The 27907-nt window shown below is 43.6% G+C and overlaps 1 protein-coding gene and 1 long non-coding RNA gene across 5 annotated transcripts; one reads left to right on the forward strand and one right to left on the reverse strand.

Annotated features, from left to right (window-relative positions):
* Positions 1-232: 232 nt before the first annotated feature.
* asph (aspartate beta-hydroxylase) lies at positions 233-27902 on the reverse strand. 4 transcript variants are annotated; one of them, XM_063017035.1, is made up of 10 exons: positions 27791-27902; positions 27030-27109; positions 22078-22230; positions 19410-19478; positions 7367-7444; positions 5108-5176; positions 4047-4766; positions 3323-3361; positions 3163-3228; positions 233-2071 (listed from the first exon to the last, which is right to left on the reverse strand). In XM_063017035.1, the coding sequence occupies exons 2-10, from the start codon at positions 27070-27072 to the stop codon at positions 2064-2066; spliced, it is 1245 nt and encodes a 414-aa protein (XP_062873105.1). In that variant the 5' UTR covers positions 27073-27109; positions 27791-27902; the 3' UTR covers positions 233-2063. The 4 variants fall into 4 exon arrangements, with proteins under 4 accessions (XP_062873105.1, XP_062873106.1, XP_062873104.1 ...); XM_063017036.1 differs by having other exon boundaries at positions 27030-27121; XM_063017034.1 differs by lacking the exon at positions 27791-27902 and having other exon boundaries at positions 27030-27502.
* On the forward strand, positions 7356-13503 carry LOC134334628 (uncharacterized). The gene is made up of 2 exons (XR_010015503.1): positions 7356-7458; positions 12670-13503. It is a non-coding gene; the product is annotated as an uncharacterized LOC134334628 (long non-coding RNA).
* Positions 27903-27907: the final 5 nt, after the last annotated feature.

Consider the following 27907-nt stretch of genomic DNA (forward strand, 5'->3'; position numbering starts at 1 on the left):
ATTTGACCAGCAGGTGTCGCCAATGTTTCGCTGAGCGATTTAAATCGAATCAGTTGTTAAATACCAAGAAGAGAATCCTGTCACCTGCTGGTCAACTCGTGTAACTGCATCAAATGCACAAATCTCCATAATACAATAAATTCATTATTCACCTGCATTAAGTTCCTTAAAGAGTTTCATTAGTGGTGCCTAATGTCTATAATGTAAAAAAAAAAAAAAGACACACATTGGATTAAATATTTAGTTTGTCCCAAATCTTTATTGCAGCACTTAAATATAAAATGAACACCAGTTCACAGAATTGTAACAAAACCGTAACCCAAAGTCCCTAAAACTGCAATTAGTTCAAAGATACTGTGTTCAATCATACAGCAGGAAAACTTACCAAACCCACCAATGAAGTAAAAACACTGACAGTAAAAATTATTGCTGGTTGTTTGTGCAAAGCCACGTTTACCTGAAAATACTACACAACAATCCCACCAATCATATCAGTCATTTATGGCTTTTATATCTCACCACGCTTTTTTATTTTAATAAAAAACTTTTATTTGTATCTTTAAAAAACTAAACGTTCACATTATTTCAGATGTGTGGAGTAGAAAAGGTCCCCTAGTGTTTTGGAAATCCCAACATAGTTGTCACATAAACAGCATTTATTCCTGCAGGCTCTTTATAAGCATCACGTACAGACAGAATCAATCTACAGGACGTGTAAACAAGACAAACAAATCAAATCCACAGTGATGGCTGATGAGACTGACAGTGAAATGTGTGAAAATGTTGATTGTGTAGTGAATCTAATAACAGAAACGTAGATAATAGTTAACGCTGTAGGATCATCACGTCGTACTATTGATTTATTACAGAATTAATGTTTAAAAAAGGTTCTTATTATTAAAACTCTGAGGTACATTTAGTTTATAACACTGTTTAACTCTTATTAGTTCTGAAAAAGCTTATACTATCTCCGACTATTAAACGTTTGTTAATCAGGTGGCCGCTGATTGTTTAGATGATAAATGGTGCCACATGAGCGACGTTATATTGGCATTTTTAGAACTCACTTTAAAGTTCCTCAGAGCTCTTGGAATGAGTTACGATCACTGTGATTAAACAATCGGATTCTTGAATAAACTCTTAAACTGATTTAACAGAGTAACATCAAAAATATTTTCCTCTGAGCTCGTGTGATCATTTTTATCAAACGTATTAAAGGTTTGATCGTTTTCCTGATATATAATTATATAATACTAATACAGGGTCTCTCAGGTTTATTCTGTTTACTGTTATTACTGTTATTAAATCAGAATCATATTTGGGCCGATTTTGTTTGATCATAATCATGAAAGAGAGATGAATCAGGTACTTGATGTGCTCTCGGTGTGATCTTTGCTGATTTTGTGGAGTGTTCCACTCGAGAGCGCTGATCTTAATCAAATGCAAAATAAACAATATCTGAAGAAAGCAGGATCATTTAAAACTTAGATCAAACACACACACACACACACACAGGTTCGGTCTGATCTGATACACAATTATCAGACAAGATTGGTGTGTACGTGACGATAATACTACAATCATCAGTGCAGCTCTGCATTCTACCTTCACTTCAACACACAAACACACTGATCCATCCAAACATCTCAACAACGACCGAAACACACACACTCACTCTCACACTCACACACACACTCACACACACACTCACACTCACTCTCTCTCACACACACACACACACTCACACACACACACTCACTCTCACACCACACTCACTCTCACACTCACTCTCACACACTCACACACACACACTCACTCTCACACACACACTCAGCTTTCTGCAAAAAAGAAAAAAGCTCAGAATAAAAGGAAGGAAATGAGAAATGACGAGTAAATTCAAAACAAGTAAACAATGTGAATCAACAACAACCCCACCCCCCCCCAAAATATAAATCAAACAGGATGGGATCTGGTCCTGTTACTCCATCACAGCTGCTCAGTGGTAGTGGGATGATCCGCTCCACCTCATTCACTCCTCGGTCTCCACCGTCACCTCCACAGCTTTACGTTTCTGTAACACATCAGTGCTATCAGAGCCGCGCCCGTCTTCTGTTTACAGCTCATTCAGCCAAACGCTCGTTTCAGCTTTTATTATTCAGCTGAACCCCGACAGTGATTTAATTTGTAAAGATTTAATAACATAAAAATGGCTTTTCAGATTCTGAGATGAAATGAAAGATGAAGATTTTGATAAACTACAAACTAGAATCTTCATTAAAGTTATAATACATCAGTTATTTTATTATTATTATTATTTATAACTCAGATAACTCACTATTATCTTTTTACAACTCAGAAGATATAAAACTGCACAATTTAGCCATTTAAATGAGTTTACCTCTTTACCTTATTGATTTTAAATAGCACTCACTCACTTTCTTAACCGCTTATCCGGTCAGGGTCGTGGGGGGTGCTGGAGCCTATCCCAGCTTTTCAATGGGCGCAAGGCACACAGTAACACCCTGGACGGGGCGCCAGTCCATCGCAGGGCACACACACACACACACACACACACACACACATTCACCTGTAGGGCAATTCAGTGTCTCCAGTTAACCTGACTGCATGTTTTTGGTTAGTGGGAGGAAACCGGAGCTCCCGGAGGAAACCCACACAGACACGAATATAAAATAAATGTGAATAAAATGAAGCCGGATATCAGGTGGTTCTGGGTTCTCCTGAGGAACTCGATGATGAGCTCTTGGAGGAATTTTGGTCGGCTGGCCACTTAAAAAAAAAAAAAAACTGTACCACAAGTGCTCTTATATTGGAGCTAGTGGCTCTCACTGTGGTTCACTGAAGTCCCAGAGCATTAGAAAAAGCTTTGTAACCCCTTCCAGACTGATAGATATTAAAATCTTTCCTTCTTGTTTTATGCTGCTGGTTGCAGGTTTTTATCTAACTGATGTTCAGACTGAACATGGCTGCAATAATCAGGTCATATAAGATCATACAAGAAATGATGAGTGGGGTCAGATACTTTTGAGAGATTGACACACTGTCCAGGATATTCCTGCCTTGTGCCCAGAGGTTCATGGTAAATTCAGACCCACTGCGACCCTGACCAGAATAAAGAGTTTGCATATAGAAGTATCTGCTGACCTGTAACTTCTTCTTCTTCTTCTTCTTCTGGCTGTTCCTCCTCCTCAGCTTCCTCCTGTTCCTCTTCTGAAACATGAACATATTCTCACTCAGACACCAAAATCAGGAGTACATGTGTTTCAAACTCATCCCACCCTGAAGCAGAAGATCATGTTCTCACCTATTTCTTCTGTAAGCTCCTCCGGTTCTTCTGCTTCATCTATTAAAAGGCAAAAAACAGCAGGAGTGAGACGAATCAGAACCCAGAGCTTTTTGAGGAGAACACTAGTGTGCACAGGGATCTGATTACCACTGTTCCATCCCCTTCCTGTTTAACTGGGTTCTACGATGGTCTGGGAACTGACGACTGGTCAATCTGCCGCTCAACACTCCAGGATCTCAGTTCATAAAGCTCTACACACGTTTCAACAGGAGACAGGTCTGGACTACAGGCAGGCCAGTATAGCACCTGCACTCTTTTACTACAAATCCACACTGTTGTAACATGTGCAGAAGGTGGCTTGGCATCGTCTTGCTAAAACAAGCAGGACGTCCTTGAAAACGACATCTCGCTCCGAAATGTGTTTGGTGCCTTCACAGATGTTTAGGTTACCCTCACCATTGGGATCAACACATCTGCATCCCTTTACACTGGCTTTTGAACTGTGCATTAATAAGATTAGGGATGGACCTTTACCCTATTTGGCCCGAAGAACATGAAGACCAGACTTATCAGCCCCTGATTTTTCTGGAATAGAAGTTCTTGAGAAGTTCTTCCTGCAGAAGAATTCTAGTCCTAAGATTGACGGAGCTCCACTGTTGGACCCTGGAGCAGCGTCCTTACCTACTACCTGCTCCGCTTAGTTCATGGATTTGGACGGAGTTATGAATGTTAAAACACTTACCTGTTTCCTCCTCTGTGACTGGTTCCTCCTCAGGTTCTTCTGTTACCGGCTCTTCTGCCACTTCCTCTGCAGGTTCCTCCTCTTCTATCGTTTCCTCTGTAGCTGCTTCTTCCTCTACTGCCTCTTCCTCTACTGGTATAACCTCCTCTACCGTTTCCTCAACTGCTTCTTCCACAACTTCTTCAACTGCGTCTGTGTTGGTCTCTTCTACAGGGGCAACGTCTTCTACAGGCACTGCCTCTTCAACTGCCTCTTCAATGGGTTCTTCAACAGCAGCAGCTTCCTCAATTACCTCCTCAACGGGAACATCTTCTACAGTTTCTGCTTCCTCAACTGCCTCTTCAGCAGGGGCAGCTTCCTCAACTGCCTCTTCAGCAGGGACAGCTTCCTCAGTGACATCTTCAACTGCCTCCTCCACCTCCTCAACCGGTGTGGCTTCCTCTACTGCCTCTTCTACTTCTTCAGCTGGTTCCTCAACTTCCTCAATCGCCTCTTCCACTGTTTCTGGCTCTTCCTCCACAACTTCAGGTTCTTCCTCAGGAACCTCCTGCTCTTCATCCACAGCTGATTCTTCCTCCTCCACAGCCTCAGCCTCCTCCTCCACAATCTCAGGCTCCTCCTCAAGCTCCTCCTCCACAATCTCAGGCTCCTCCTCCACAGCCTCCTCCTCCACAATCTCAGGCTCCTCCTCCACAAGCTCCTCCTCCTCAGTCTCAGGCTCTGTAAACCCATCGATTCCTGTTTACTCCTGGATCAGGTTCACTTTATACCCCTAGATGTTCCTATTGTATTTGGGTGATACTGCAGTAGTAGCCTAGTGTTTTATTGGACTAGTGATCAGAAGATTGTTGGTTCAAACCCCACCACCACCAAGTTTCTACAGTTTCTAAACCCTCAACTACTTAAACTGTATTCAGCCATAATTGTGAGTTTGGATGAAAGCGTCTGTTGAACCCTCAGTGAACCCAGAGTGATTTATGAGCTCAACCCTCAGTCAGAACTTTCATTTCTTCTGTGATTTTGTTGGTGTTGCACGACCCCAGCATGTGATGAACTCGTACCTGGTGGAAGCTCTGCTGTGTAATCAGCTCTGGCTGCCTGGATCTCCTCCTCTTCAACAGGTTCTGGAGCTGTTTATGTTAAACAAAGACAAGATATCAAATAAGAGTTCCAGAACCTCTTTTATTCTTTCTAGACTGACTTTAAAAAATTAGTGACATGATGGAAAAGATGAGCGAGAACTGGAATTCTGAGTGGAGCTTAAGACTATACTAATCCAGGGTTAGACCCAGCTCCTCACTAATGTGTAGTGCATTTAGTAAAGAACAATGCAGATTGGGACACAGCTTGTAAACTAGCAGGTTTACTGTAAAACGAATGTGAGAAGTACAAACCACATTTCTATAAAAGTTGGGACATTTAGTAAATCAGTGATGTGTTTTTATCTTTATTTAACTGATAAAAGTAGAAAGAAAAGATTTCTGATGTTTCACTGATCAACTTTATTCTAGTTTGTAAATAGAAACATGTTTAGAATCTGATGCTTCATAAAAGTCAGGACGGGGGCGTGTTCCTCCCTGTGTCCCCCCCGTGTTCCTCCCTGTGTTCCTCCCTGTGCCCCCCCGTGTTCCATCAGCGTTCCTATTCATTTCTACTGTTTAATGTGTGGGGAACTGAGGACACTAATGGTTGCACTAATGGATGCGCCGCCCATTTACTATAGGAGACAGATCTGGACTGCAGGCAGGCCGCTCAAGCACACGCACTCTGTGTCTACGAAGCAGAATGAGGCGTGGCGTGGTCCTGCTGAAATAATCACGGACTTCCCGGGAAAAGACGTCACCTTTATGGCAGCATGCGTCTCTAAAGTCCCAAAATACGCCTCCACGTCAGTGGTGCCCTTACACATATGCAGGTCACCCATGCTGTGGGTACTGATGCCCCGCATACGATGACCGATGTTGCTTTTGCACCTTTCACTGATAACATTCTGGATGGTCCTTTCTATCTTTGGTAAGGAAAACTTAAATGCCCTTAAATGAATCTTTTCACAATATTATGTACAGTAGATGGTGAAAAACATTACAATCTTGTTCTTTTTGAACTGACTGATTGATTCTCTGATGAAGTTTGGAACACAGCGGTGAGCCACGCCCCATCGTTGCTTGTACAGACTGATCCTGATCCAGGTGGATCCTTTTATACCCGATCATGATTTCCTCACCTGATACCGACTCACCTGTGGAACCTGTCAAACATTCCATCAACATTTCACTCTTATTCTGATCCCGTCCCAACTTTTCTGGAGTCTGTTACAGCATCAAATTCTAAACAAGTTTCTATTTACAAACTACAACGAAGCATCAGAAATCTTTATACTGTAACTCAGGGGTCGTCGTCTGATCCAAGTTTGTTCAGGAACACGTGTAGACCCTTTGCCCTCAAAAACACGAGCCCAACTCCACCTCCAGTGCACTGGTTAGCGCGGACACGCCCACGTCGTTATGTGCTGGATAAACACTTTATTAAAGACATCAGACAGTACGTGTCCGAGTCTCATGTAGAAACTCAGAGTGTGTGATGATGAAGACGTGTTATTCAAACGTCCCTCAGTACCCTCAGTCTGTGTCCTTAGAAAGTTCTAGACTGTCCTGTTACTGGCCAGATAACTACGCTACGTCCATGAACGTCTAAAAAAACAGGAGCTTATCGCTGGACCACAAGGTCACACACATTCAGCACTGCGACTGCATTCTGCTGTAAGCAAGAGTGTGACTATGAGGAGTTACTGCAGATAATCAGAAGAGTAAAACAGCAACTACGTCAGCAAGAGGAACAAACATGACCACAGCGAGAGCCGAAATCTGATTCGCTGGGCAGTGTAAACAGCTTAACAGCTGCCTGATATTCCAGATCATTATCAGCGTGCGGATCACTTCTTTTCACCCACCAGGGGAGCGGTCTTACAGTGAGCAACATGGCACGTTTGTAGCCGTGCACTGCCGTCTGTGACCCAGAGCAGTACCTCGACTGGTCAGCAGAGGCCGCACTTACACCAGCGACGAGGATCCCTGTTTACTCGTGTGTCTGTGCAGGCGCCCGGACGGCCGATAGCAGAGCTGAGAGCATTCATAATCATAATAAATCCATTCTGATTGTTCTCGTGCTCGTATTTATTTGGACGGTAAGTAATTCTGGCTTAATGAAAGTGACGATATATTAACATGATCCTTATTTTTGTATATTAAATATAAACGGTTCCGACAGTGAAATAAAAAGCCGTTTTGTTTCTCGTTTACAGAACGTGATCAGATTTTTACCTTCTTCAGTCGGAGCTTCAGGAGCTTCCTGGTTCTGAGGAGAGCTGGTGTGAGGAGCGCTGGGTTTATCCTTCAGTCCTGGGGGTTTACAGGTACCATTACATACACCACACATCATCATCATCATCATCATCACATCATTCATCATCATTATGAGCTCATTCTGAAACACTCACACCTGGTTCAGATTCTGAACTTTTTATTCATCCACAAAGAGAAATCAGAGCAGAAACAGAAGAAGAAACGATCAGAGATGAAAGAAGAAACACAGAAAGATTCACTTCAGTTTTTATTCAAAATCTCTCAGATTATTAGTGTAGTTCTGTCCAGCTGCTTCTTCATCATATCACCCCCGACACACCATCCCTCATCACGTTTACATTATTTACTCTTATAAAATCAATCATCTGGGCTTTTATGGTAAAAGGAAAGCTGGGAAATGCTCAGGTGGTTAGTAGGAGACATTTAGGTGATTAATGGGAGATGTTTAGGTGGTTACTGGCAGTTGTAGCCTAGTGGTTAAGTTACTCAACCAGTAATCAGAAGGTTGCCGGTTCAAACCCCACCACTGCCAGGTTACCCCTGTTGGGCCCTTGAGCAACTGTAAGTCACTTTGGATAAAAAGCGTCTGCTAAATGCCGAAAATGTAAATGTACTGGGAGACGTTTAGGTGGTTATTGGGAGACGTTTAGGTGGTTACTGGGAGATATGAGGAGACGTTTAGGTGGTTATTGGGAGATATGAGGAGACGTTTAGGTGGTTACTGGGAGATGTTTAGGTGGTTACTGGGAGATATGAGGAGACGTTTAGGTGGTTATTGGGAGATGTTTAGGTGGTTACTGGGAGATATGAGGAGACGTTTAGGTGGTTATTGGGAGATGTTTAGGTGGGTACTGGGAGATATGAGGAGACGTTTAGGTGGTTATTGGGAGATGTTTAGGTGGTTACTGGGAGATATGAGGAGACGTTTAGGTGGTTACTGGGAGACGTTTAGGTGGGTACTGGGAGATATGAGGAGACGTTTAGGTGGTTATTGGGAGATGTTTAGGTGGTTACGGTTTAGAACAGAACTGAACGAAGCTCATCGGCTCACGACCCCACCGTCCGCTAAAATCTGGCAACCAGTCAGAAATTCATTTAGTAAAGTTTATAAAGACAGCAGGTACAATCAGAAGGTTACTGGTTCAAGCCAGACTGCCACGGCTGGGCCCTTGAGCAAGGCCCTTAACCCTGAATTACCCTGAATTGTATTTAATAGAAGGATAAATGCAGTAAATGTGAATAAAACATAAACTCAGGAAAACAAACGCAAAACACAAATGGGTCAAGATTAATCAGCAAAACTCCAAATCCAAACGGTTCCTGTAAAACGTCGTGGTTTTTATTTTTGAGGTGTTTTGAGGTGTTTTATGGTAAAAATTGAACATTTCTGTTTGCTCTGAGGTTTATTTTGTAATTTTTAAGCAGTTCTGAGTTTGTTTCTCTTCTACAACACTGACTTTACTTTCACTTTATTGATTTTATATCTGATTTATAATCACATGAACTCAGACTGAACCTGAACCACAGAGTGTAAATAATAAAATCACAAACTACACCAGTACAATTCATAAGATCATCCAGCGTCCCTCAAACCTTCACAGAAACCTGAGACCTGAACTCGAGGACCTGACCTTGGATTAAACGGTTCGACTAAACCTGAGCAACTTTATCACGAGGAGACAAAACTGTGCACACGCTAATGCTAACATTCTAACTAACAGATAAAATCAAACCAAAATAAAACCAAACCACGACCTTCTAATGAGTCAAAAATACCAGAGTAAAACTAAACCCTCCCTCTGTCAGACGGCGCGCCACCCACACCGTTCACTTCTGATCGTCACGTCTCGTTGGTGAATCAGCTTAGACTCGGGTAGAACAGTGACACCTAGTGGCTGGTCGAGGTATCAGTACGAGTGGTGGAGGAGTACAGAGAGTGTAGTGTGTTCCTCCACACATCTTAAAGCTCTCTGATAGACGTGGTGTGGGTGTTACGCCTCTGGTACCGCACACATTTCATTTGTCATTTTTATAATTATGAAGTAAAAGTACATTATATGACCAAAAGTATTTGGACGCCTGATCATGAGCGTGTTGGACTTTCCGTTACAAAACCACCGGCATTGGCACATAACCGATGAGATCTCGAGCTCTTGGTGCTGTCGGCCTGGCCGGGCATCCCGCCTGGCACAGTCTATACAGACGACGATCCGCTTGCCCAAGGGGTCTCTGTGCAGCGCCATCGATCAGCCAGCAGAGGGCGTAATTGCTGCAGTTATGAGGAATCCCCTCCGGCGGAGTTATCACCTCCTCATAACGGATGCAGTTACGCCCTCTGCTGGCTGATCGATGGCGCTGCACAGAGACGGGGGATAACGGAGATCAGTGTTTGACTCTCCGTGCGCGATACGGATCTCAGTATGAACGAAAATGCATAAAACAGGGACATTATAGACTACCTCCCTCTTGCTGCTATAACAGTCCTCGCTCTTCTTGTGGTTTTCCGCTGGATTCAGTGTCTGACTGTGGGAATTTGTTCCTACTGGAGTTCCTCCACACCAAACACCTCAAACCACATGTTTATGGACCCCATAACAGGACAAGACCTTCCCCAAACTGATACCTCAAAGCTGGAAGGATCATTTTTTACATACAGTGTATCACAAAAGTGAGTACACCCCTCACATTTCTGCAGATATTTAAGTATATCTTTTCATGGGACAACACTGACAAAATGACACTTTGACACAATGAAAAGTAGTCTGTGTGCAGCTTATATAACAGTGAAAATTTATTCTTCCCTCAAAATAACTCAATATACAGCCATTAATGTCTAAACCACCGGCAACAAAAGTGAGTACACCCCTAAGTGAAAGTTCCTGAAGTGTCAATATTTTGTGTGGCCATTATTATTTCCCAGAACTGCCTTAACTCTCCTGGGCATGGAGTTTACCAGAGCTTCACAGGTTGCCACTGGAATGCTTTTCCACTCCTCCATGACGACATCACGGAGCTGGCGGATATTCGAGACTTTGCACTCCTCCACCTTCCGCTTGAGGATGCCCCAAAGATGTTCTATTGGGTTTAGGTCTGGAGACATGCTTGGCCAGTCCATCACCTTTACCCTCAGCCTCTTCAATAAAGCAGTGGTCGTCTTAGAGGTGTGTTTGGGGTCATTATCATGCTGGAACACTGCCCTGCGACCCAGTTTCCGGAGGGAGGGGATCATGCTCTGCTTCAGTATTTCACAGTACATATTGGAGTTCATGTGTCCCTCAATGAAATGTAACTCCCCAACACCTGCTGCACTCATGCAGCCCCAGACCATGGCATTCCCACCACCATGCTTGACTGTAGGCATGACACACTTATCTTTGTACTCCTCACCTGATTGCCGCCACACATGCTTGAGACCATCTGAACCAAACAAATTAATCTTGGTCTCATCAGACCATAGGACATGGTTCCAGTAATCCATGTCCTTTGTTGACATGTCTTCAGCAAACTGTTTGCGGGCTTTTTTGTGTAGAGACTTCAGAAGAGGCTTCCTTCTGGGGTGACAGCCATGCAGACCAATTTGATGTAGTGTGCGGCGTATGGTCTGAGCACTGACAGGCTGACCCCCCACCTTTTCAATCTCTACAGCAATGCTGACAGCACTCCTGCGCCTATCTTTCAAAGACAGCAGTTGGATGTGACGCTGAGCACGTGCACTCAGCTTCTTTGGACGACCAACGCGAGGTCTGTTCTGAGTGGACCCTGCTCTTTTAAAACGCTGGATGATCTTGGCCACTGTGCTGCAGCTCAGTTTCAGGGTGTTGGCCATCTTCTTGTAGCCTTGGCCATCTTCATGTAGCGCAACAATTCATCTTTTAAGATCCTCAGAGAGTTCTTTGCCATGAGGTGCCATGTTGGAACTTTCAGTGACCAGTATGAGAGAGTGTAAGAGCTGTACTACTAAATTGAACACACCTGCTCCCTATGCACACCTGAGACCTAGTAACACTAACAAATCACATGACATTTTGGAGGGAAAATGACAAGCAGTGCTCAATTTGGACATTTAGGGGTGTAGTCTCTTAGGGGTGTACTCACTTTTGTTGCCGGTGGTTTAGACATTAATGGCTGTATATTGAGTTATTTTGAGGGAAGAATAAATTTACACTGTTATATAAGCTGCACACAGACTACTTTTCATTGTGTCAAAGTGTCATTTTGTCAGTGTTGGCCCATGAAAAGATAGACTTAAATATCTGCAGAAATGTGAGGGGTGTACTCACTTTTGTGATACACTGTATAATGATTTTCTATACATCTGCTGGTAATGAGCGTGTCTGCCGGAGCTGCACTCAGCGATGTAGAGGGGTGTCCACATACTTTTGGCCATATAGTGCATGTGACTATGGGAATTTGTAGCAGGTGTAGGAACCTCTGTAACAGTGTGACGTTCATCTGCAGCACATCAGGGAGCGTCCACGTCTCATTGTTTCTTTATCAAAATGTTACTTTCTTTTTTCTTGAGGTGCTTCTCAGGTTTCTTCTCCTTCTCCTCCTTGACTACATCTTTCTTCTCCTCCTTCACCACGTCCTTCTCCTTCTCCTCCTTCTTTTCCCGTCTCTCTCTCTCCTCCTTCTCTCTCCGGATTCTCTCCACGGCCCTCTCCACGTCCTCTCTCTCGATCCTCTCGCCCTCCTCTCGGAGCCGAGCCTCGGCTCTCTCCCACGCCTTCACCTCCGACTCCTCCCGGATCCGATCCAGCATCTTCTCCTCCCGCTCCTGCTCCAGGATGCTCCTCACCTCCGCCAGGGCCATCTTGGCGATCTTCTTGGCCTCCACCCTCTCGTGGATGAGGACGAGCTGCTGCTTCAGAGCTTCTCTCAGTTTCACACCCACGTCTTTAGCGAGCGCTTGGTCTGGAGAGCCAGAACGTCGGCTGTGATGGTTTTGTTTTTGTTTTTTCGTTCAACACGGCACAACAACACTCGTGCTGTTAGAGCGGGTTTATAATCAACCATTAAATCAATAATATTAATAATCATCACGATCAGTAGCTTCCATAATTAATGATTTATAATTAGCTGTGATGTCACAGAGCTTTAGTTCATTAATGCGTCTGTACTGATAGAGGTGTTAAAAACAGCCGATATTTTCAGCTCTTAATGTTTAGCTTCAGCAGTGACGTTCCTGAGTTAACATCATTCTCAGCTCAGATTTATAATAAATATTATTATTATTAATGATCATTTCTCTACACATGCAGACACGTCTCACTCCAGACCAGAGTTTTACTGATACCTCTCGTCTTCATCACCTCACCCGGCGTCTCATCTGGTTCATCACACAACAAAGTACAGAAATCAACATCAGAAACTAATCAATCAGCATCACACCATCATCATCACACCATCACACCATCATCACTCCATCATCAGTCCATCAAAACATAATCACACCATCATCACTCCATCACACCATCATCACTCTATCATCACACCATCATCGCTCCATCACACCATCACACCATCATCACTCTATCATCACTCCATCATCACACCATCATCACTCCATCACACCATCATCACATCATCGCTCCATCATCACTCCATCATCACTCCACACCATCATCAGTCCATCATCACTCCACACCATCATCGCTCCATCATCAGTCCATCAAAACATCATCACACCATCATCACTCCATCATCACTCCACACCATCATCGCTCCATCATCAGTCCATCAAAACATAATCACACCATCATCGCTCCATCATCACACCATCATCACTCCATCACACCATCATCACTCCATCACACCATCATCACTCCATCATCACTCCACACCATCATCGCTCCATCATCAGTCCATCAAAACATAATCACACCATCATCGCTCCATCATCACACCATCATCACTCCATCACACCATCATCACATCATCGCTCCATCATCACTCCATCATCACTCCACACCATCATCAGTCCATCAAAACATCATCACTCCATCATCACTCCATCATCACTCCACACCATCATCAGTCCATCAAAACATCATCACTCCATCATCACTCCATCATCACTCCATCATCACTCCACACCATCATCACTCTATCATCAGTCCATCAAAACATCATCACACCATCATCGCTCCATCATCACACCATCATCACTCTATCATCACACCATCATCACATCATCGCTCCATCATCACTCCATCATCACTCCACACCATCATCAGTCCATCAAAACATCATCACACCATCATCGCTCCATCATCACTCTATCATCACACCATCATCGCTCCATCATCACACCATCATCACTCTATCATCACACCATCATCGCTCCATCATCACACCATCATCACTCTATCAAAACATCATCACTCATCACTCCACACCATCATCACTCCACATCATCATCACTCCATCATCATCATCACTCCATCATCACTCCACATCATCATCGCTCCATCATCACACCATCATCACTCTATCATCACACCATCATCGCTCCATCATCACACCATCATCACACCATCATCACACCATCATCACACCATCATCACTCTATCATCACACCATCATCACACCATCATCACACCATCATCACACCATCATCACTCTATCATCACACCATCATCGCTCCATCATCACTCTATCATCACACCATCATCACACCATCATCACACCATCATCACTCTATCATCACACCATCATCGCTCCATCATCACACCATCATCACACCATCATCACACCATCATCACACCATCATCACTCTATCAAAACATCATCACTCTCATCACTCCACATCATCATCACTCCATCATCACTCCACACCATCATCACACAACAAAGTACAGAAATAAATATCAGAAACTAATCAATCATCATCAAAACATCATCACTATCATCACACCATCAAAACATCATCACTATCATGCCATGCGGTCAAATGCTCGACCATCACACGGTTCAGCCGTTAATTCACGAGGCCAAGAGCAGCAGCGGTTCTGTATCTTCTACAAAACCCACTTTTAGTTATTAATAACCCAAAATATAGAAATGATTCACAAATAAAAACAACAAACCGTTACACGACCTCCACACGTAACGTCTGTTATTATTTATACGCTCACTGAGGCGTCCTGCTCTCTGATTGGCTCACAGCTGTGTAGAACAGGACCAGAGCTCCAGCATTAGTGGGCAGTTTAAACCAAAGAAACTAACAATCGCATTTCAGGCTAAAGGGCCTTGCTCAGGGGTCCAACAGAAGCAAGGCTGGATTTGAACCAGTCACCGAATGCAGTCATCTTTTAACTGAAAGGGCACAAATTCCCACACACAGAAGCACTCCAAAGTCTTGTGAGGAGCTTCTCAGAGGAGCGGTTCATGTTCTGGGTGAAAAGACCACACAGAGGGTCAGTCTGTATTAATACCGTTTGTTTTTGAATGTGGACGCCCAACACGCTCACGGTGAGACGTCCAAATACTTCTGACCATGTGGTGTTCACATGTAATTAATAATCTTTATATTAATAATGCTGATGTTGACTGACGCTTGATTCTGATGCAGAGTGAAGCTGCAGATCTACAGAGTTCATGCTGCTGATTTGAAACACACCCTCACCCACCCTCACCCACCCACCCACCCACAGTCTGCAGCACCGCCCCCACTTACACCCGCGCTCACAGACTCGGATCAACACGACGTTTGTTTATAAACACTTCATCTGCTCGGTCATCACCACCTCCTGTTTGATCCCTGAACCTTCACCCTGAAGATGATCTGAGGTTTGTTTACATTTCAGCACCGGCGCCTGGAGATGATCTGAAATTAAACCCGGGTTTGATTCGGAGACGGAGGAGGGACCGGGGGCGCCACAGCAGGAACGTCCTCACAACCATTCAAGAGGAGAGGTCTGGACCAGTGACATCACTGTGTCTGCATCGTACCAGGATGGACTCCTGAGTGGGTGTGACGAGCGGGTGTGATCCGCACCCCCAGTCAGAGGTTCGTGCCCGCTGGTACACGGCACTATTTTGAGCTTCTGTTTTGGAATGTCAGAGATATTCTGTGGTTTTTACTCTCCACCCCACACGCCATGATGTAAAGTTCTGAACGCCTGGTGAACAGATCCGTGCACAGTTCCAGGAACACTGTACAGCCAAAAGTATGTGGACACACCAACCTACTGAGTTCTGGTGTTTCATCCGTACCTGTTACTAACAAACGTGTGAAACTGACGGCCTGAGGAGGGTCTGTCCTGGTTCCTAAAGACAGGAACGACACGTCCAGAACGTTTGTGGAATTTGAATCTGAACCCTGACCTCTGCGTGACTGAGCGCATTAGGGATGAATCGGAATGTTGATTCCAGGCCAGGACTCGTTCAGCTGTGCCTGATCTCACCAAAGCTTTATAGACTGAACCAGCACAATAATTCCACACACAGACCGGTGGAGCCGGGACTGTTAGAGCCGCAGAGCTATAATCACACATTCTGATACACAGGCGTCCACTTACTTCTGGTCATGTAGCGTTTATGAAGGGGGGTAGGAAAGAGTTGATTGAGGTGAAGGATCACGTGATCACTACACTAGTCACACGGTCTGTGATGAACTGATGACGTCACGCTGAGACGAATCGGAACCCGCAGAGAGTATCGTGATGATTAAATCGTGATAACGGCGCTGATTATTGTGACATCACTATCAGTTATATAACAGTAACGCGTATCATAAACAGGTTTATAAAAGAGCTGCATAACCGTATAAACTCCTGCAAACGTTTATAGACACCCCGCTCAAATTCACGTGTCAGTGATGAAATATTAACACGCGATTACTTTTATTAGCTAAATTTACATTAAAAATATAAAAAATGATCACATCTGATAGAATTATATTAGATTTCTGAATTGTTATGTGGTAAAGCATGCTAATCCACCAGCACTGAGATCCTGGAGCTCTTGGGTTCTGATCTCAACTGTGCTATCAGTCAGCCGGGCGCTTACACAGACACACGATTGGCTGTGTGTCTGCAGGGGGAGGGACAATAGCTGAAACAGACAGGCAATTGGCTGTGTGTCTGTTGGGGGAGGGACGACGGCTGAACAGGGTTCCTCATTGCTGAGGCACCTGCATGAGAACAGCAGTAGGTGGCTTTCTACATGAGATACTGCGCTCTGTGAGACTCCGCCCCCCCTGGCAGGTGAAAAGAAGTGATCTTAGCTGCATGTGTGTTGAAGGGGGTGCCAGCCTGAACCCTCCTTAACTGGGGGTGGGGATGGTAGCAGCCAAGAGAGACATAAACTCCAACTGGACGCAACTGGATCAGGATGGAAAAGATCAAATTAATTATTAAAATTGTTTCCTTATTTACACAAATAAACGAATGAAACCACGTGACCGGCGGGGTGCACAAACTTTTGCATAACTGCGTATTTACAGAATATTTACAGAAATAAAGAATCTTTAAAGTTTTTATAAAGTTGTTGGTTATAAAAGTTCCCAGCACCCCCGACTCCTCCCACCGTTTAAACCAGTAGGACCAGAGAATCCTGCTACTGGTTCTGGAGACCCAACACCACGCAGGTTTTCTGCCCCTGAGCGTTTTCGGCGTGGGCCGCGGCGGGGACCTCGTCCGCCCCCGGATCCGCCTCCTCGTCCTCCAGCGTATCGAAGAGACTCAGAGCCTCATAGAGGAACGTGAAGAAGGTCTGGAACCAATCGGATCCTTCCTCTGCTAAAATATCCAGCGCCTCCCCCAGGGAGTCCGAACTCTCCCCGCCGCCGCCGCCTCCTCTACTCAGGCCTACGCCCAAACAGGAAACAGAGCAGGAAACACAGAGAGAGAGAGAGAGGAAGTGCAGCAGGTACAGGAGGGTTAGTGGGTGAGGAAAGCAGAGCTGCACAGGAATGAAGGTGGAATGAAGATGCAGAGCGAGGAAGCATGCAGAGATAAACCCCACCTCACCCCCCGGGGAACCTTAAACAGGGTCAATCATCACCCCACCCGCCTCTTACTCGGGCCCTTGAGCACGGCCCTCAATATTCTGGAGTGTATTCAGTTACTAATAGCACTCACTCACTTTCTTAACCGCTTATCCAATCAGGGTCGCGGGGGGTGCTGGAGCCTATCCCAGCTTTTCAATGGGTGCAAGGCACACAGTAACACCCTGGACGGGACACCAGTCAATCACAGGGTAGATACACACACACACACACACACACACACACACACAGATACACACACAAACACACATACATACACACACATAGATACACACACACACACACACACACACATAGATAGATACACACACACACACACACACACACACACATAGATAGATACACACACACACACACAGATACACACACACATACACACACATAGATAGATACACACACACACACACACACATAGATAGATACACACACACACACACAGATACACACACACACACACACACTCATACATACACACACAAACACACACACAGATACAAACACACATACATAAACACACACACAAACACAAACACACACACTACACACACACCCACACAAACCCACACACAAACACACATATACACACACATACACTCAGATACACACACATAGATACACACACACAAACACATACATACACACACACACACACACACATATACACACATACACAAACACACACATTCACCTACAGGGTAATTCAGTGTCACCAGTTATCCTGACTGCATGTTTTTGGACTGTGGGAGGAAAACGGAGCTCCTGGAGGAAACCCACACAGACACGGGGAGAACATGCAAACTCCACACAGAAAGGACCCGGACCGGCCCCACCTGGGGATCGAACCCAGGACCTTCCTGCTGTGAGGAGGTGACAGTGCTACCCACCGAGCCGCCCCAAATATAACTCACTTTAGATAGACGTGTGTTCATCCAGAGTGCCTCACATTTCTGATCGAATACAGTCCAAGCGATCGAGGGCCGTGTTCAAGGGCCCAGTGTTAGCAACCTGACTGTGGTGACAACTAGTCCAGTCTGTTAACAACCGAGCATCACTGCACTAGTGTTCTAAACCAGAGTAAAAGTGCATGTTTATAAAGTTCTGTAACTGATCCAGCAACAAAATCATGGTCAGAAACGTAACGTTAATTAATACGTTAAACAAAAACGTTAATGTAACGTAAACATGATCTAATGATGATAATACTCATGGTGCACAAAATCATCATCCAGCTGATATTAAAAATTCTGTTATTCGACTGTTTAGTGACTGTTCATCCAGCAGAAGAGGTGAAGCTCTCAGATTCATGATAAAAACAGTGTGGAAACGTTATTATAACATTATAACAACCTTCTAATAACGTTTTCTACATCTTCATCCGGCTGCTTTTACATTTACTGATTTATTTAGCAGACGCTTTTATCCAAAGCGACTTACAGTGCAGTGACAGTATACAGTCTAAGCAATTAAGGGTTAAGGGCCTCGCTCAAGGGCCCAACAGTGACAACCTGAGAGTGATGGGGCTTGAACCAACGACCTTTCGATTACTAGTCCAGTTACGTTACAGAGAAAGCACAGAATCTTTTCGACCCACAGTGTTCTGCTGCGGCTCAGATCCAGTGATGGATCCATAACAGGTGAAAGTCCAGGTCCAGGTCCAGTCAGTACAGGGCTGTTTATATGACATGAGCAGTCCCGGTGCACCCTATGGTGCTGATAATAACTAAATCTAAAGCTAATAAAGCCCCCATATACTGATGTTCTGCTACACTGAGCCGTATAACTCTCTGGGTTCTGTAGGAAGTTCTGAGCTGAAGAAGCTCCTTCCCCACCCAAATCATTTAGAGATGCTTTAAAGCTCTTCTGGCCGTGAACAGTGGGCTGAATCGGAACTCCAGCCTGGTTCCTTTAGGATTTTGTGCACCAGTCTCATGAGTCTGTGTGGAAATGGAAGCTTCATGTTCATCATGCACGAGCAGGATCGTTACTCACCCATCAGCACCTTCGCATCTTCTACATCGAAGTCTCCGTCACCGTCAGCATCGTACGAATCCAGCTTACCTACACACAAATACATATATATTATATCTTTGTATCGGGCACAAATTCCCACAGACACACTTCAAAGTCTCATGAGAAGCTTCTCGGAGGATCTTAATAATCCAGGGCAGATGAATGAAACCTCATTATTTGTTATATAAGCGTCCACACAAGACTGTCTGTAGTCACCAAGGTCGACTGACTGGTCACAAATTCCTACAGACACACTACAAAATCCTGGGGTAGGGTGGGAGTCCGTATTAATGCTTTACTTAATTTTTTACATTTTCGGCATTTAGCGGACGCTTTTATCCAAAGCGACTTACAGCACTGTGACAGTATATTGTCTAAGCAATTGAGGGTTAAGGGCCTTGCTCAAGGGCCCAATAGCAGCAACCTGGCAATGGTGAGGCTTGAACCAGCGACCTTTCGATTACTAGTCCAGTACCTTAACCACTAGGCTACAACAGCCCTATTATGCCTTCACAAACAGTTTTATTTTCATCAACTTAACATATTCATTATCCTGGTCAGGGTTCCAATGGTAAACTCTGGATGTAAGGCAGGAACACCCTGGACAAAGAGTTAATCCTTCCTGAGTGTCCTCCCCTCAGACATAGCCAATCATGTCTGTGTAGACGCCCGGGCGGCCGATAGCATCGCCGAGGTTGGAACCCTAGTGAACCAGACCGCCCTGGACCTGAGTGTTGGTGATGTTTAATGCTCCGTGTAGATGAAATGGCCGCTGTCTCTTCATTTATGAACAGTGAGATGTAATGAAGTGATTGATCAGGTTTGATGTCGTACCTTGTAAGATCTCAGATAAATTAAAGTGTAAATCCGAGGCTCGGGCTGCATGTGAGACGAAAACCAGACAAAACATCAACAATTATAAACGATTACACACACACACACATCACCAGATTCACCTTCACACCAACCATCACGTGATCACCACTGATCTGAGGAGGCTTCATGTCTCAATCAGGGCTCTACTAAATTCACTGGAAAAACTGCGTTTGTCATAAATCACTGATTTATAAAGAAAAGTTCCACATTTCACATCAGTTATTAAATTTCACTCATGAATGAAATGACAGAATAAATGAAGCTACGATACGCAGCACAGCTACATTAATAGTGTAATGAAAACCCAGAACATCCAGCGACGGTGCGACGCTTCATGTTCCGTCATATCATCATCACATGAAAATCTTCTTCCCCTTAAAGCTTCTTTCAGCCTCCAAACAGGTGTAAATGAGATGGAGCTAAATCAGGACTATAAGCGTCTCTCAGACACGCCCGATTCCTCCTCCTCCACCCTCACCGAGCAGAACCACAATATACACGTGAGGAAACTTTCTGAAGGTCCCTCGTAGTCGAATGTAAACCTAGAACATCCAGCGATGGTGCGAGTCTTCATGTTCTGTCTCTAATACCAAAATTCTCCTCCGTGTTTTGACCCCCCCTCCCTAAACTCAGTTCCTCGAGTCGTGTTTTTAGCTGCGTCCACATCCTGGACGTTTTCTCTGACCGATTGCTGGTGTAACCGAGCGTGTTTAGAGTCACCGAGTTTATAAACTGAACACAGATGAACTCTGGGGAGCAGAACATTTTACTGCTTTGTTCTGTTGAGGTGCAGCACAGAGACGATCACGTGTGTAGAGAAACACACTTTTACATTCATTATGGATCCACAAAGGGACAAAATGCCTCAATACATAAACACACATCAAACACGACAGCACAGAAACGTCTCTCACACTAATGATACTACAGCAATTCAGTTAGTCCAGGATGTGGAGTGTAAAGCAGCTAAAACACGACTCGGGTAACGGAGTCTGAAAAACTAACAACCAGTTCTGTGGACGTCGCACCGTCGCTGGATGTTTTAGGTTTACATTCAACTATTAATGTAGCTGTGCTGCGTATCGTAGCTTCATTTATTCTGTCATTTCATTCATGAGTGAAATTTAATGACTGACGTGAAATGTGGAGCTTTTCTTTATAAATCAGTGAAATTTAGCGTGAAATTAATCCCATTCTCCCCTGAATTTAGTACTAATTATTATAGACCCTAATTATTATTATAACCTCCGTTCCAAAAACAGATGGGACAGGATCACGTTCACCATCGTCTGTTATTATTGGGCGGAGCTTCATTCTGATATCTTGTGCTTCAGAACATGCTGACGGGTCTGTACTGCAGGCAGGTCGGTCTAGCACCCAGCACGAGTATTATTTAGTTAGCGTTCCCAGGACAGAATCACGATGGATTTTAATGTCGTGTTGAATGAAGGATCAGAGAACATGAACAGTCAGTAGTGGATCTTTTTCTAATATCATGCACTATAGAGGGTGAAGTAGCTAAAATCTTAGCCTGCTCCTGTCCCAACTCTTCTGAAACATCTTACAGGTTTGGATTTAGATTTAGTTTGTATTTATGAGCTTGAAACATTTTGTACAGTTTTATTTACATCCGGATAAAAATAAAATCACAATTTATAACTAAACCCTCCTGATTCGGACTAAAACCTCCCCTCCACGTTCCTCCTGACCTTCACAAGCAGACCACTGTTCCACGTACGTATCAGAAGCAGTAATCATCGATAAGACTCACCGATCACGCCCCGATAGTCCACCAGGTCTAAATAAACCACGGCCACCGAGGTCCAGACGCCCAGGAGAGCCAGAACCACGAACCAGGTGAAGAAGGACGAGGTGGAACCCGAACCTTCAGCCTTCCTCCCATTTTTACTGGCCTGTTTACCTTCTGAAGAACAAAAACAAACACAAGAACAAAGGATTAGATCAAAGGATGAAAACTGTGGCTTATTAGATCTGGATGGTAACTGGAGTTGTGAGTGACTCTCACCACTAGAGGGGGGTGATGAGTAACGAGCAGTTCTCAAGGTTAGTATATGCAAGTACACTTTGTGCAAAAGTTCGTGCACCCCTGGACCCGAACGCGACTGAAATAACTCCCTAACCTTTCCGCGCCCCCTCTCTGGTTACCATTGTTCGGCGCTGTACACCGAGGCTCCGCGGGAGACAATGGTAACCAGAGAGGGGGCGCGGAAAGGTTAGGGAGTTATTTCGGGCCGCTGACACTCATATAAATACGCCCGCAGTGAGAATGAACAGGTGCTAACGTCCGCCAGCCGCCTGTAGGTCAAACACGGCGTGTGCAAAAGCTGTACGGCCAAAAGTATTCGGACGCCCGAGCGTGAACTCGTCGACCTCTGCGTGATCTTCTCAGCCCGGACAGCAGCTTCTCACACGACTCTGAAGCGCATCTGTGGGAATCTGTCCCCGTTCGGTCTCAGTCGGCGTCGAGGTCCTTCCCTAAACTGTTGCTGCACAGTTTATATGATCGATTGATTACACGCGTTAGCGATACGTCGGTCCGTACGTGCAGACGTGTTTAGGTTATATTACACGATAGTGAATCAGGGGGGCACAAACTTTGGTGTATGAGGGTACATTCGCCGTACCGCGCAGTTCTAAACTGTTTACAACTCAAAAACACACACACACACACACACATGCTGCTGGATTTAATGTACATCCACACAAATAAATGCACAAATATTCATTTCAACCAATCAGACGAGCCGATAAACCGCACGTTCAGATTCACCCTCCGTCCAAATCAACGTAAACCAACATATAATCTTAAATAATTAAATACAATCATTTATATATGCGTAATAAACCATATCGCAGCTCAGTCCTGCTGATTCTTCACTGTCATGATGAAACACCAACATCCGGACCTTCGAATCCTCTCCAACACCTCAGTCCAGGTTCATCCAGAACTGACTGACGCGTCCTGGAGAGGATCAGAACCTGCAGAAGGTTCCAGACATCCCGCTCTGAAGGATTATCTATAAATAAAAGCACTCAGCTCGCCGATCCGAGCCCGAGCGTAATAATAACAGAGCGGCGTCCCATTTTCTCCTGAACTGTAGATCTGAGGATCTGTAGGTGGTCCGTCGTTACCTTCCTCTCCTTCCTTCAGGTTCTGAGGCGCGGCCTCGGCGTTGGGCTCCGCCATCCCCGCTGAGTTTTAGGATCCGAGAGCGTTCGCGTCCCCCCCCGACGTCCCGAATCTGAGCGCGGAGCAGCTGCAGGGGCTTTTTGTTCCAGAGCTTTTAACACCAGCTCGTCCGGCCCTGACGGTTATTTTTAGACCGGTCAGCAACTCCAGCGCCGCTCTGAAGCAGCCAGATAAATAATTCCTCTTTATTACGGGTCAGAATCAGATCTCTGGTGTTTACTGGGTTTCTGTAGCCGTGTGCATCTCATATCAACACTTTAGTTTCCTCCTTCCTATGAAAGCGTGCAGAAGGTGGATTGGATGCTCTGAATTAGCCGTAAGTGTAAATAAGCACAGGGGAATAACAGAATCGTGATGGTTCTAATGTTCTGGCTCATCATCGTGTTTTGTTTACAGAATTCAGCGACACGTTTGATCTGTATAAGGGCCTCACGCAGGGGCCCAACAGTGGCAACTTGGTGCTAATGGGATTTGAACCCCCAACTGTAAACACAAGACGACACTTCAGTCCTACTTCCACATTCACACCCTCACCAGAGACTCCACACCTCCAGACCAGAACCAGAAAACAAAAGGGGAACCGTGTCGGGGGTTAGGGGGTGTCGGGGTGCTTGGTGGGGGCGAGAGGGGGGTGTTATATGACCACAAGTATTTGGACGCCTGACCGTGAGCTTGTTGGACGTCCAGTTTCAAAAACAAACGGTACTGAAACAGAGTTCCCTCATCTTCTCATCTAGAACAGCAGCCGCTCTTCTGAGAAGCTTCTCACAAGACTTTGGAGTGTGTCTGTGGGGATTTGTGCCCTGATGTTGTACGGCAGGGCGCTGATTGATCAGTCGGTGTTCCGGTTCATCCCAGAGCTGTTGAGTGGTGCTGAGCTCAGGGCTCTGTGCAGGACACTGGAGCTTCTCTTCATGTCTTTATAGGAAAGGACCTTCCCTAAACTGTTGCTCTGAAGTCAGAAGCAGGTCATTTCCTTTGTATGACTGATTTATTACACCAGTTAGTAACTGCTGTACACATACTTCTGACCGTGCAGTGTTCACTGTGTCTCAGTTTGTTCAAGTTCCAACATCAACATGCAAAATAACATCAGATCAATAAATCCAGACTGTAAACGATCATCAAACCAACCAGCACAGCAAACCAGTAACCAGTAACATTCCAGCACAGCAAACCAGTAACACCCACACCGAGCCTCGAACCAACAGCTCATGCAGCAGCACCGGTGTTCAAACCAAACGGGTTATTAATTAATTTATAATCACAGCAAAACGATTTAATTACCGTCTTTATTCTTCACTCACTTATTAACCCGTCAAACTGAAAAGAAACCACAATTTATTATTATTATCATTATATTATTATATTATTATTATTATATTATTATTATATTATATTATTATTATTATTATATTATTATTATTATTACTATTATTATATTATATTATTATATTATTATTATTATATTATTATTACTATTATTATATTATTATTACTATATTATTATTATTATATTATTATTATTATTATTATATTATTATTATTATTATATTATTATTATTATTATTATTAGATTTAAATAGAATAAAACGCCTTTATTTGTCATATACACATATACAGATGTTCATGCTTGTTTGGAAGCTGGGGTCAGAGCGCAGGGTCAGCCATCGTACGGCCCCTGGAGCAGACAGGGTTAAGGGCCTTGCTCAAGGGCCCAACAGTGGCTGCATAGCAGAGCTGGGATTCAAACTCTCAACCTTTCAGTTAATAGCCCAAAGCTCCACCTACTAGGCTCCCACTGTCCCTAATTATTATTATTATTATTGATAATATTATTGCTATTATTATTAAATTATTATTATTATAAACATGTAAATAAATAAATGAACCTCTAAATGTTCCTCTTTTATGTTTTAAGTTCATTTGTGTTTTTATATTCGTGATAAATAAATTAAATCTCTGATTCTGTAGTTTTGCTGATGAAGCCTGAACGTCAGTTTCATTTATTTTATTATTAATAATTTATTTCATTTTTCCCCTTTTTGCATCACTGTAGTTTAGATATACTCAATTCCCTGGGCACTCTGGCGACCTCTGCTGGAGACACAACACCCACACAGGCACTCGCTCCTCAGACCAGTCAGTAGGGGTCGCTGTAGCAGCAGGAGGACGGTGGTGATGGTGGAGGATGGTGGAGGACCAGTGTACTGCACTGCTGGACGGTTCTGGTGTTGGTACTGAGGAGCTTCATCACTGCAGCTCAGACTGGAGGAGCTCAGGGGAACAGAACTCACCAGGGTTTGGACCTTTACTGTGTTTAGAACGCTTCTCATGAGGACGGTTCAGGTTTTGGGTGTCGGGGGAACCGAGGGGTCAGAACGAAGGACGAGAGATGAAATGATTTGAGTTTCTCTCCACGTCCAGACTCGTCCTGTAAAACACTGATAATCATCATCTTCATCTTTTACCACAGCTTCATCCTGGTCAGAGTCACAGTGGGACACTGATCCACCTCAGGACCATCCACCCCCTCCTGAGACACAGCCGATCATGTCTATATGAAGACGCCCGACCGGCCGACAGCACCACTGAAGATTTAAACCTGGATCCCAGAGGTAGTGGGCTAGTGTTGTTTACCGCTGCGCCACCCGAGCGCCAGAGCTAACGATAACGTTTAATTAATAAAACAGTTCAGTTACACGATTAATAATTAATTAAGTGTATTTAATTTAAACAGCAGTAAAAGTTGTGAAGTTTATAACTAACATTCTCTCAACATTTATAACATGTATTATTACAATACAATACACCTTATAACATTATTATTATTATAGAATCTTTCACATGAGCTTTATTATTTATTCAGAACCTGAACTGTTGTGAGTTCTGTACTTATATGACAGAGTTTATTGTTAAATAATTAAGGGTTTTTAAGGGTTGAGCTGTAGGTGTGTGTGTGTGTGTGTGTGTGTGTGTGTGTGTGTGTGTGTGTGTGATTACAGGGGGTTCAACTCTGAGTTAAAGCCACGTGTTACACCCACATTCACTCACTCATTCACTAGAATCATTTTATTCTCTCTTAAATATAATACACATCAGTGCACTTATTTTACTTATTTGTTTCGGGGTTTTTTTTTTCATTATAACGTGAATTACATCCTTATGAAGAGTGAATTGTACAGCAATTAATAATTACAACTGCACAATCAGAATAAAGACCACGAGGAAATGATTAAATATAGTATATAAATGATATTGAATATGCGCTCTTGAACGCCGCATTGTTTTCACTAATCAATACATTCGTGCATTAAAATGTAAAATGTTCAAACTGAGCAGCACTAACATGTACATTATATATGGTAATGATGATGTGTATAATGTATACAATCAGTAAATGTAATATAATGAATGAAATCCTGCAGCTCTATTAGATGTTGTTCATCATATGTAATATAAATTCTGTGTAATTTTGAGTTTGAGAGTAAATGAGGAGGAATTGAACACACCTTTCTTGCTCTGCTGTTTCTGCGCGTTTTTCTTTGCAGGCATCTTCGCTTCGGTTCTCCTCCTAAATCTTCTGATGAATCTAAATGAAGTGCTGTTAGTTTAATAGAATCTGATTAATGTAATTAATGTAATCAGACGTTTATGGTATAAATGAAAGTCCGATCAGCACAGAGCGCTGCAGCACAGAAGTCCGGATTCGCTGTTTGAGTGACGCGGCTTTCAGCCAGTCATAAAGGCCGTAACGTCAGGAGGGCGGGACGATTGAGAAAATTCAACCAATCGCGGTGACGGAGCTGCTGGTTTGATTCAATCGTGTGGATGGCCGCAGGTTAATCCCGCCCACTGGATGCCTTGGAACGTGGCAAGATGGAAGAATGGAGATCTCGCGAGAGTGTCGGAACTACATGGAAACATCAGGAGTTCTCGCGAGATTTGTACTGTGCTGCAATTGTAATGTTACGTCAAGTTTCATTTCTTATAGAATTCTGATCTTATATAATTAATATTAATGTTCAGTAAAGTATATTTATAATATATTTATTATCATTAATGTTCAGTAAAATATATTTATAATATATTTATTATCATTATGTTCAGTAAAATATATTTATAATATATTTATTATCATTATGTTCAGTAAAATATATTTATAATATATATATTATCATTATGTTCAGCAAAGTATATTTATAATATATTTATTATTATTAATGTTCAGTAAAATAGGTGTAACATGGAGAATTAAACATCGTTACATTACCGTGTAATTATTCACAAGCTAAGAATCACTGATGAGCCGAATAATCCACGAACAATAAATAGAAAGTAAATAAATCCTAAAACTAAACCAGGTAAACAAAATCTAATTAAATTATTT

The sequence above is a fragment of the Trichomycterus rosablanca genome, chromosome 20 (genome assembly GCF_030014385.1).
Source record: "Trichomycterus rosablanca isolate fTriRos1 chromosome 20, fTriRos1.hap1, whole genome shotgun sequence".
Classification (NCBI taxonomy): Eukaryota; Metazoa; Chordata; class Actinopteri; order Siluriformes; family Trichomycteridae; genus Trichomycterus; species Trichomycterus rosablanca.

Coding starts and splice junctions, on each gene's coding strand:
- asph (XM_063017033.1), bottom strand. CDS start 23,514: ATGGCGGAGCCCAACGCCGAGGCCGCGCCTCAGAACCTGAAGGAAGGA. Junction 22,231..23,459: donor CCTGAAGGAAGGAGAGGAAG/GTAACGACGGAC, acceptor TTTGTTCTTCAG/AAGGTAAACAGGCCAGTAAA. Junction 5,177..7,366: donor TGAAGCTCCGACTGAAGAAG/GTAAAAATCTGA, acceptor TAACATAAACAG/CTCCAGAACCTGTTGAAGAG.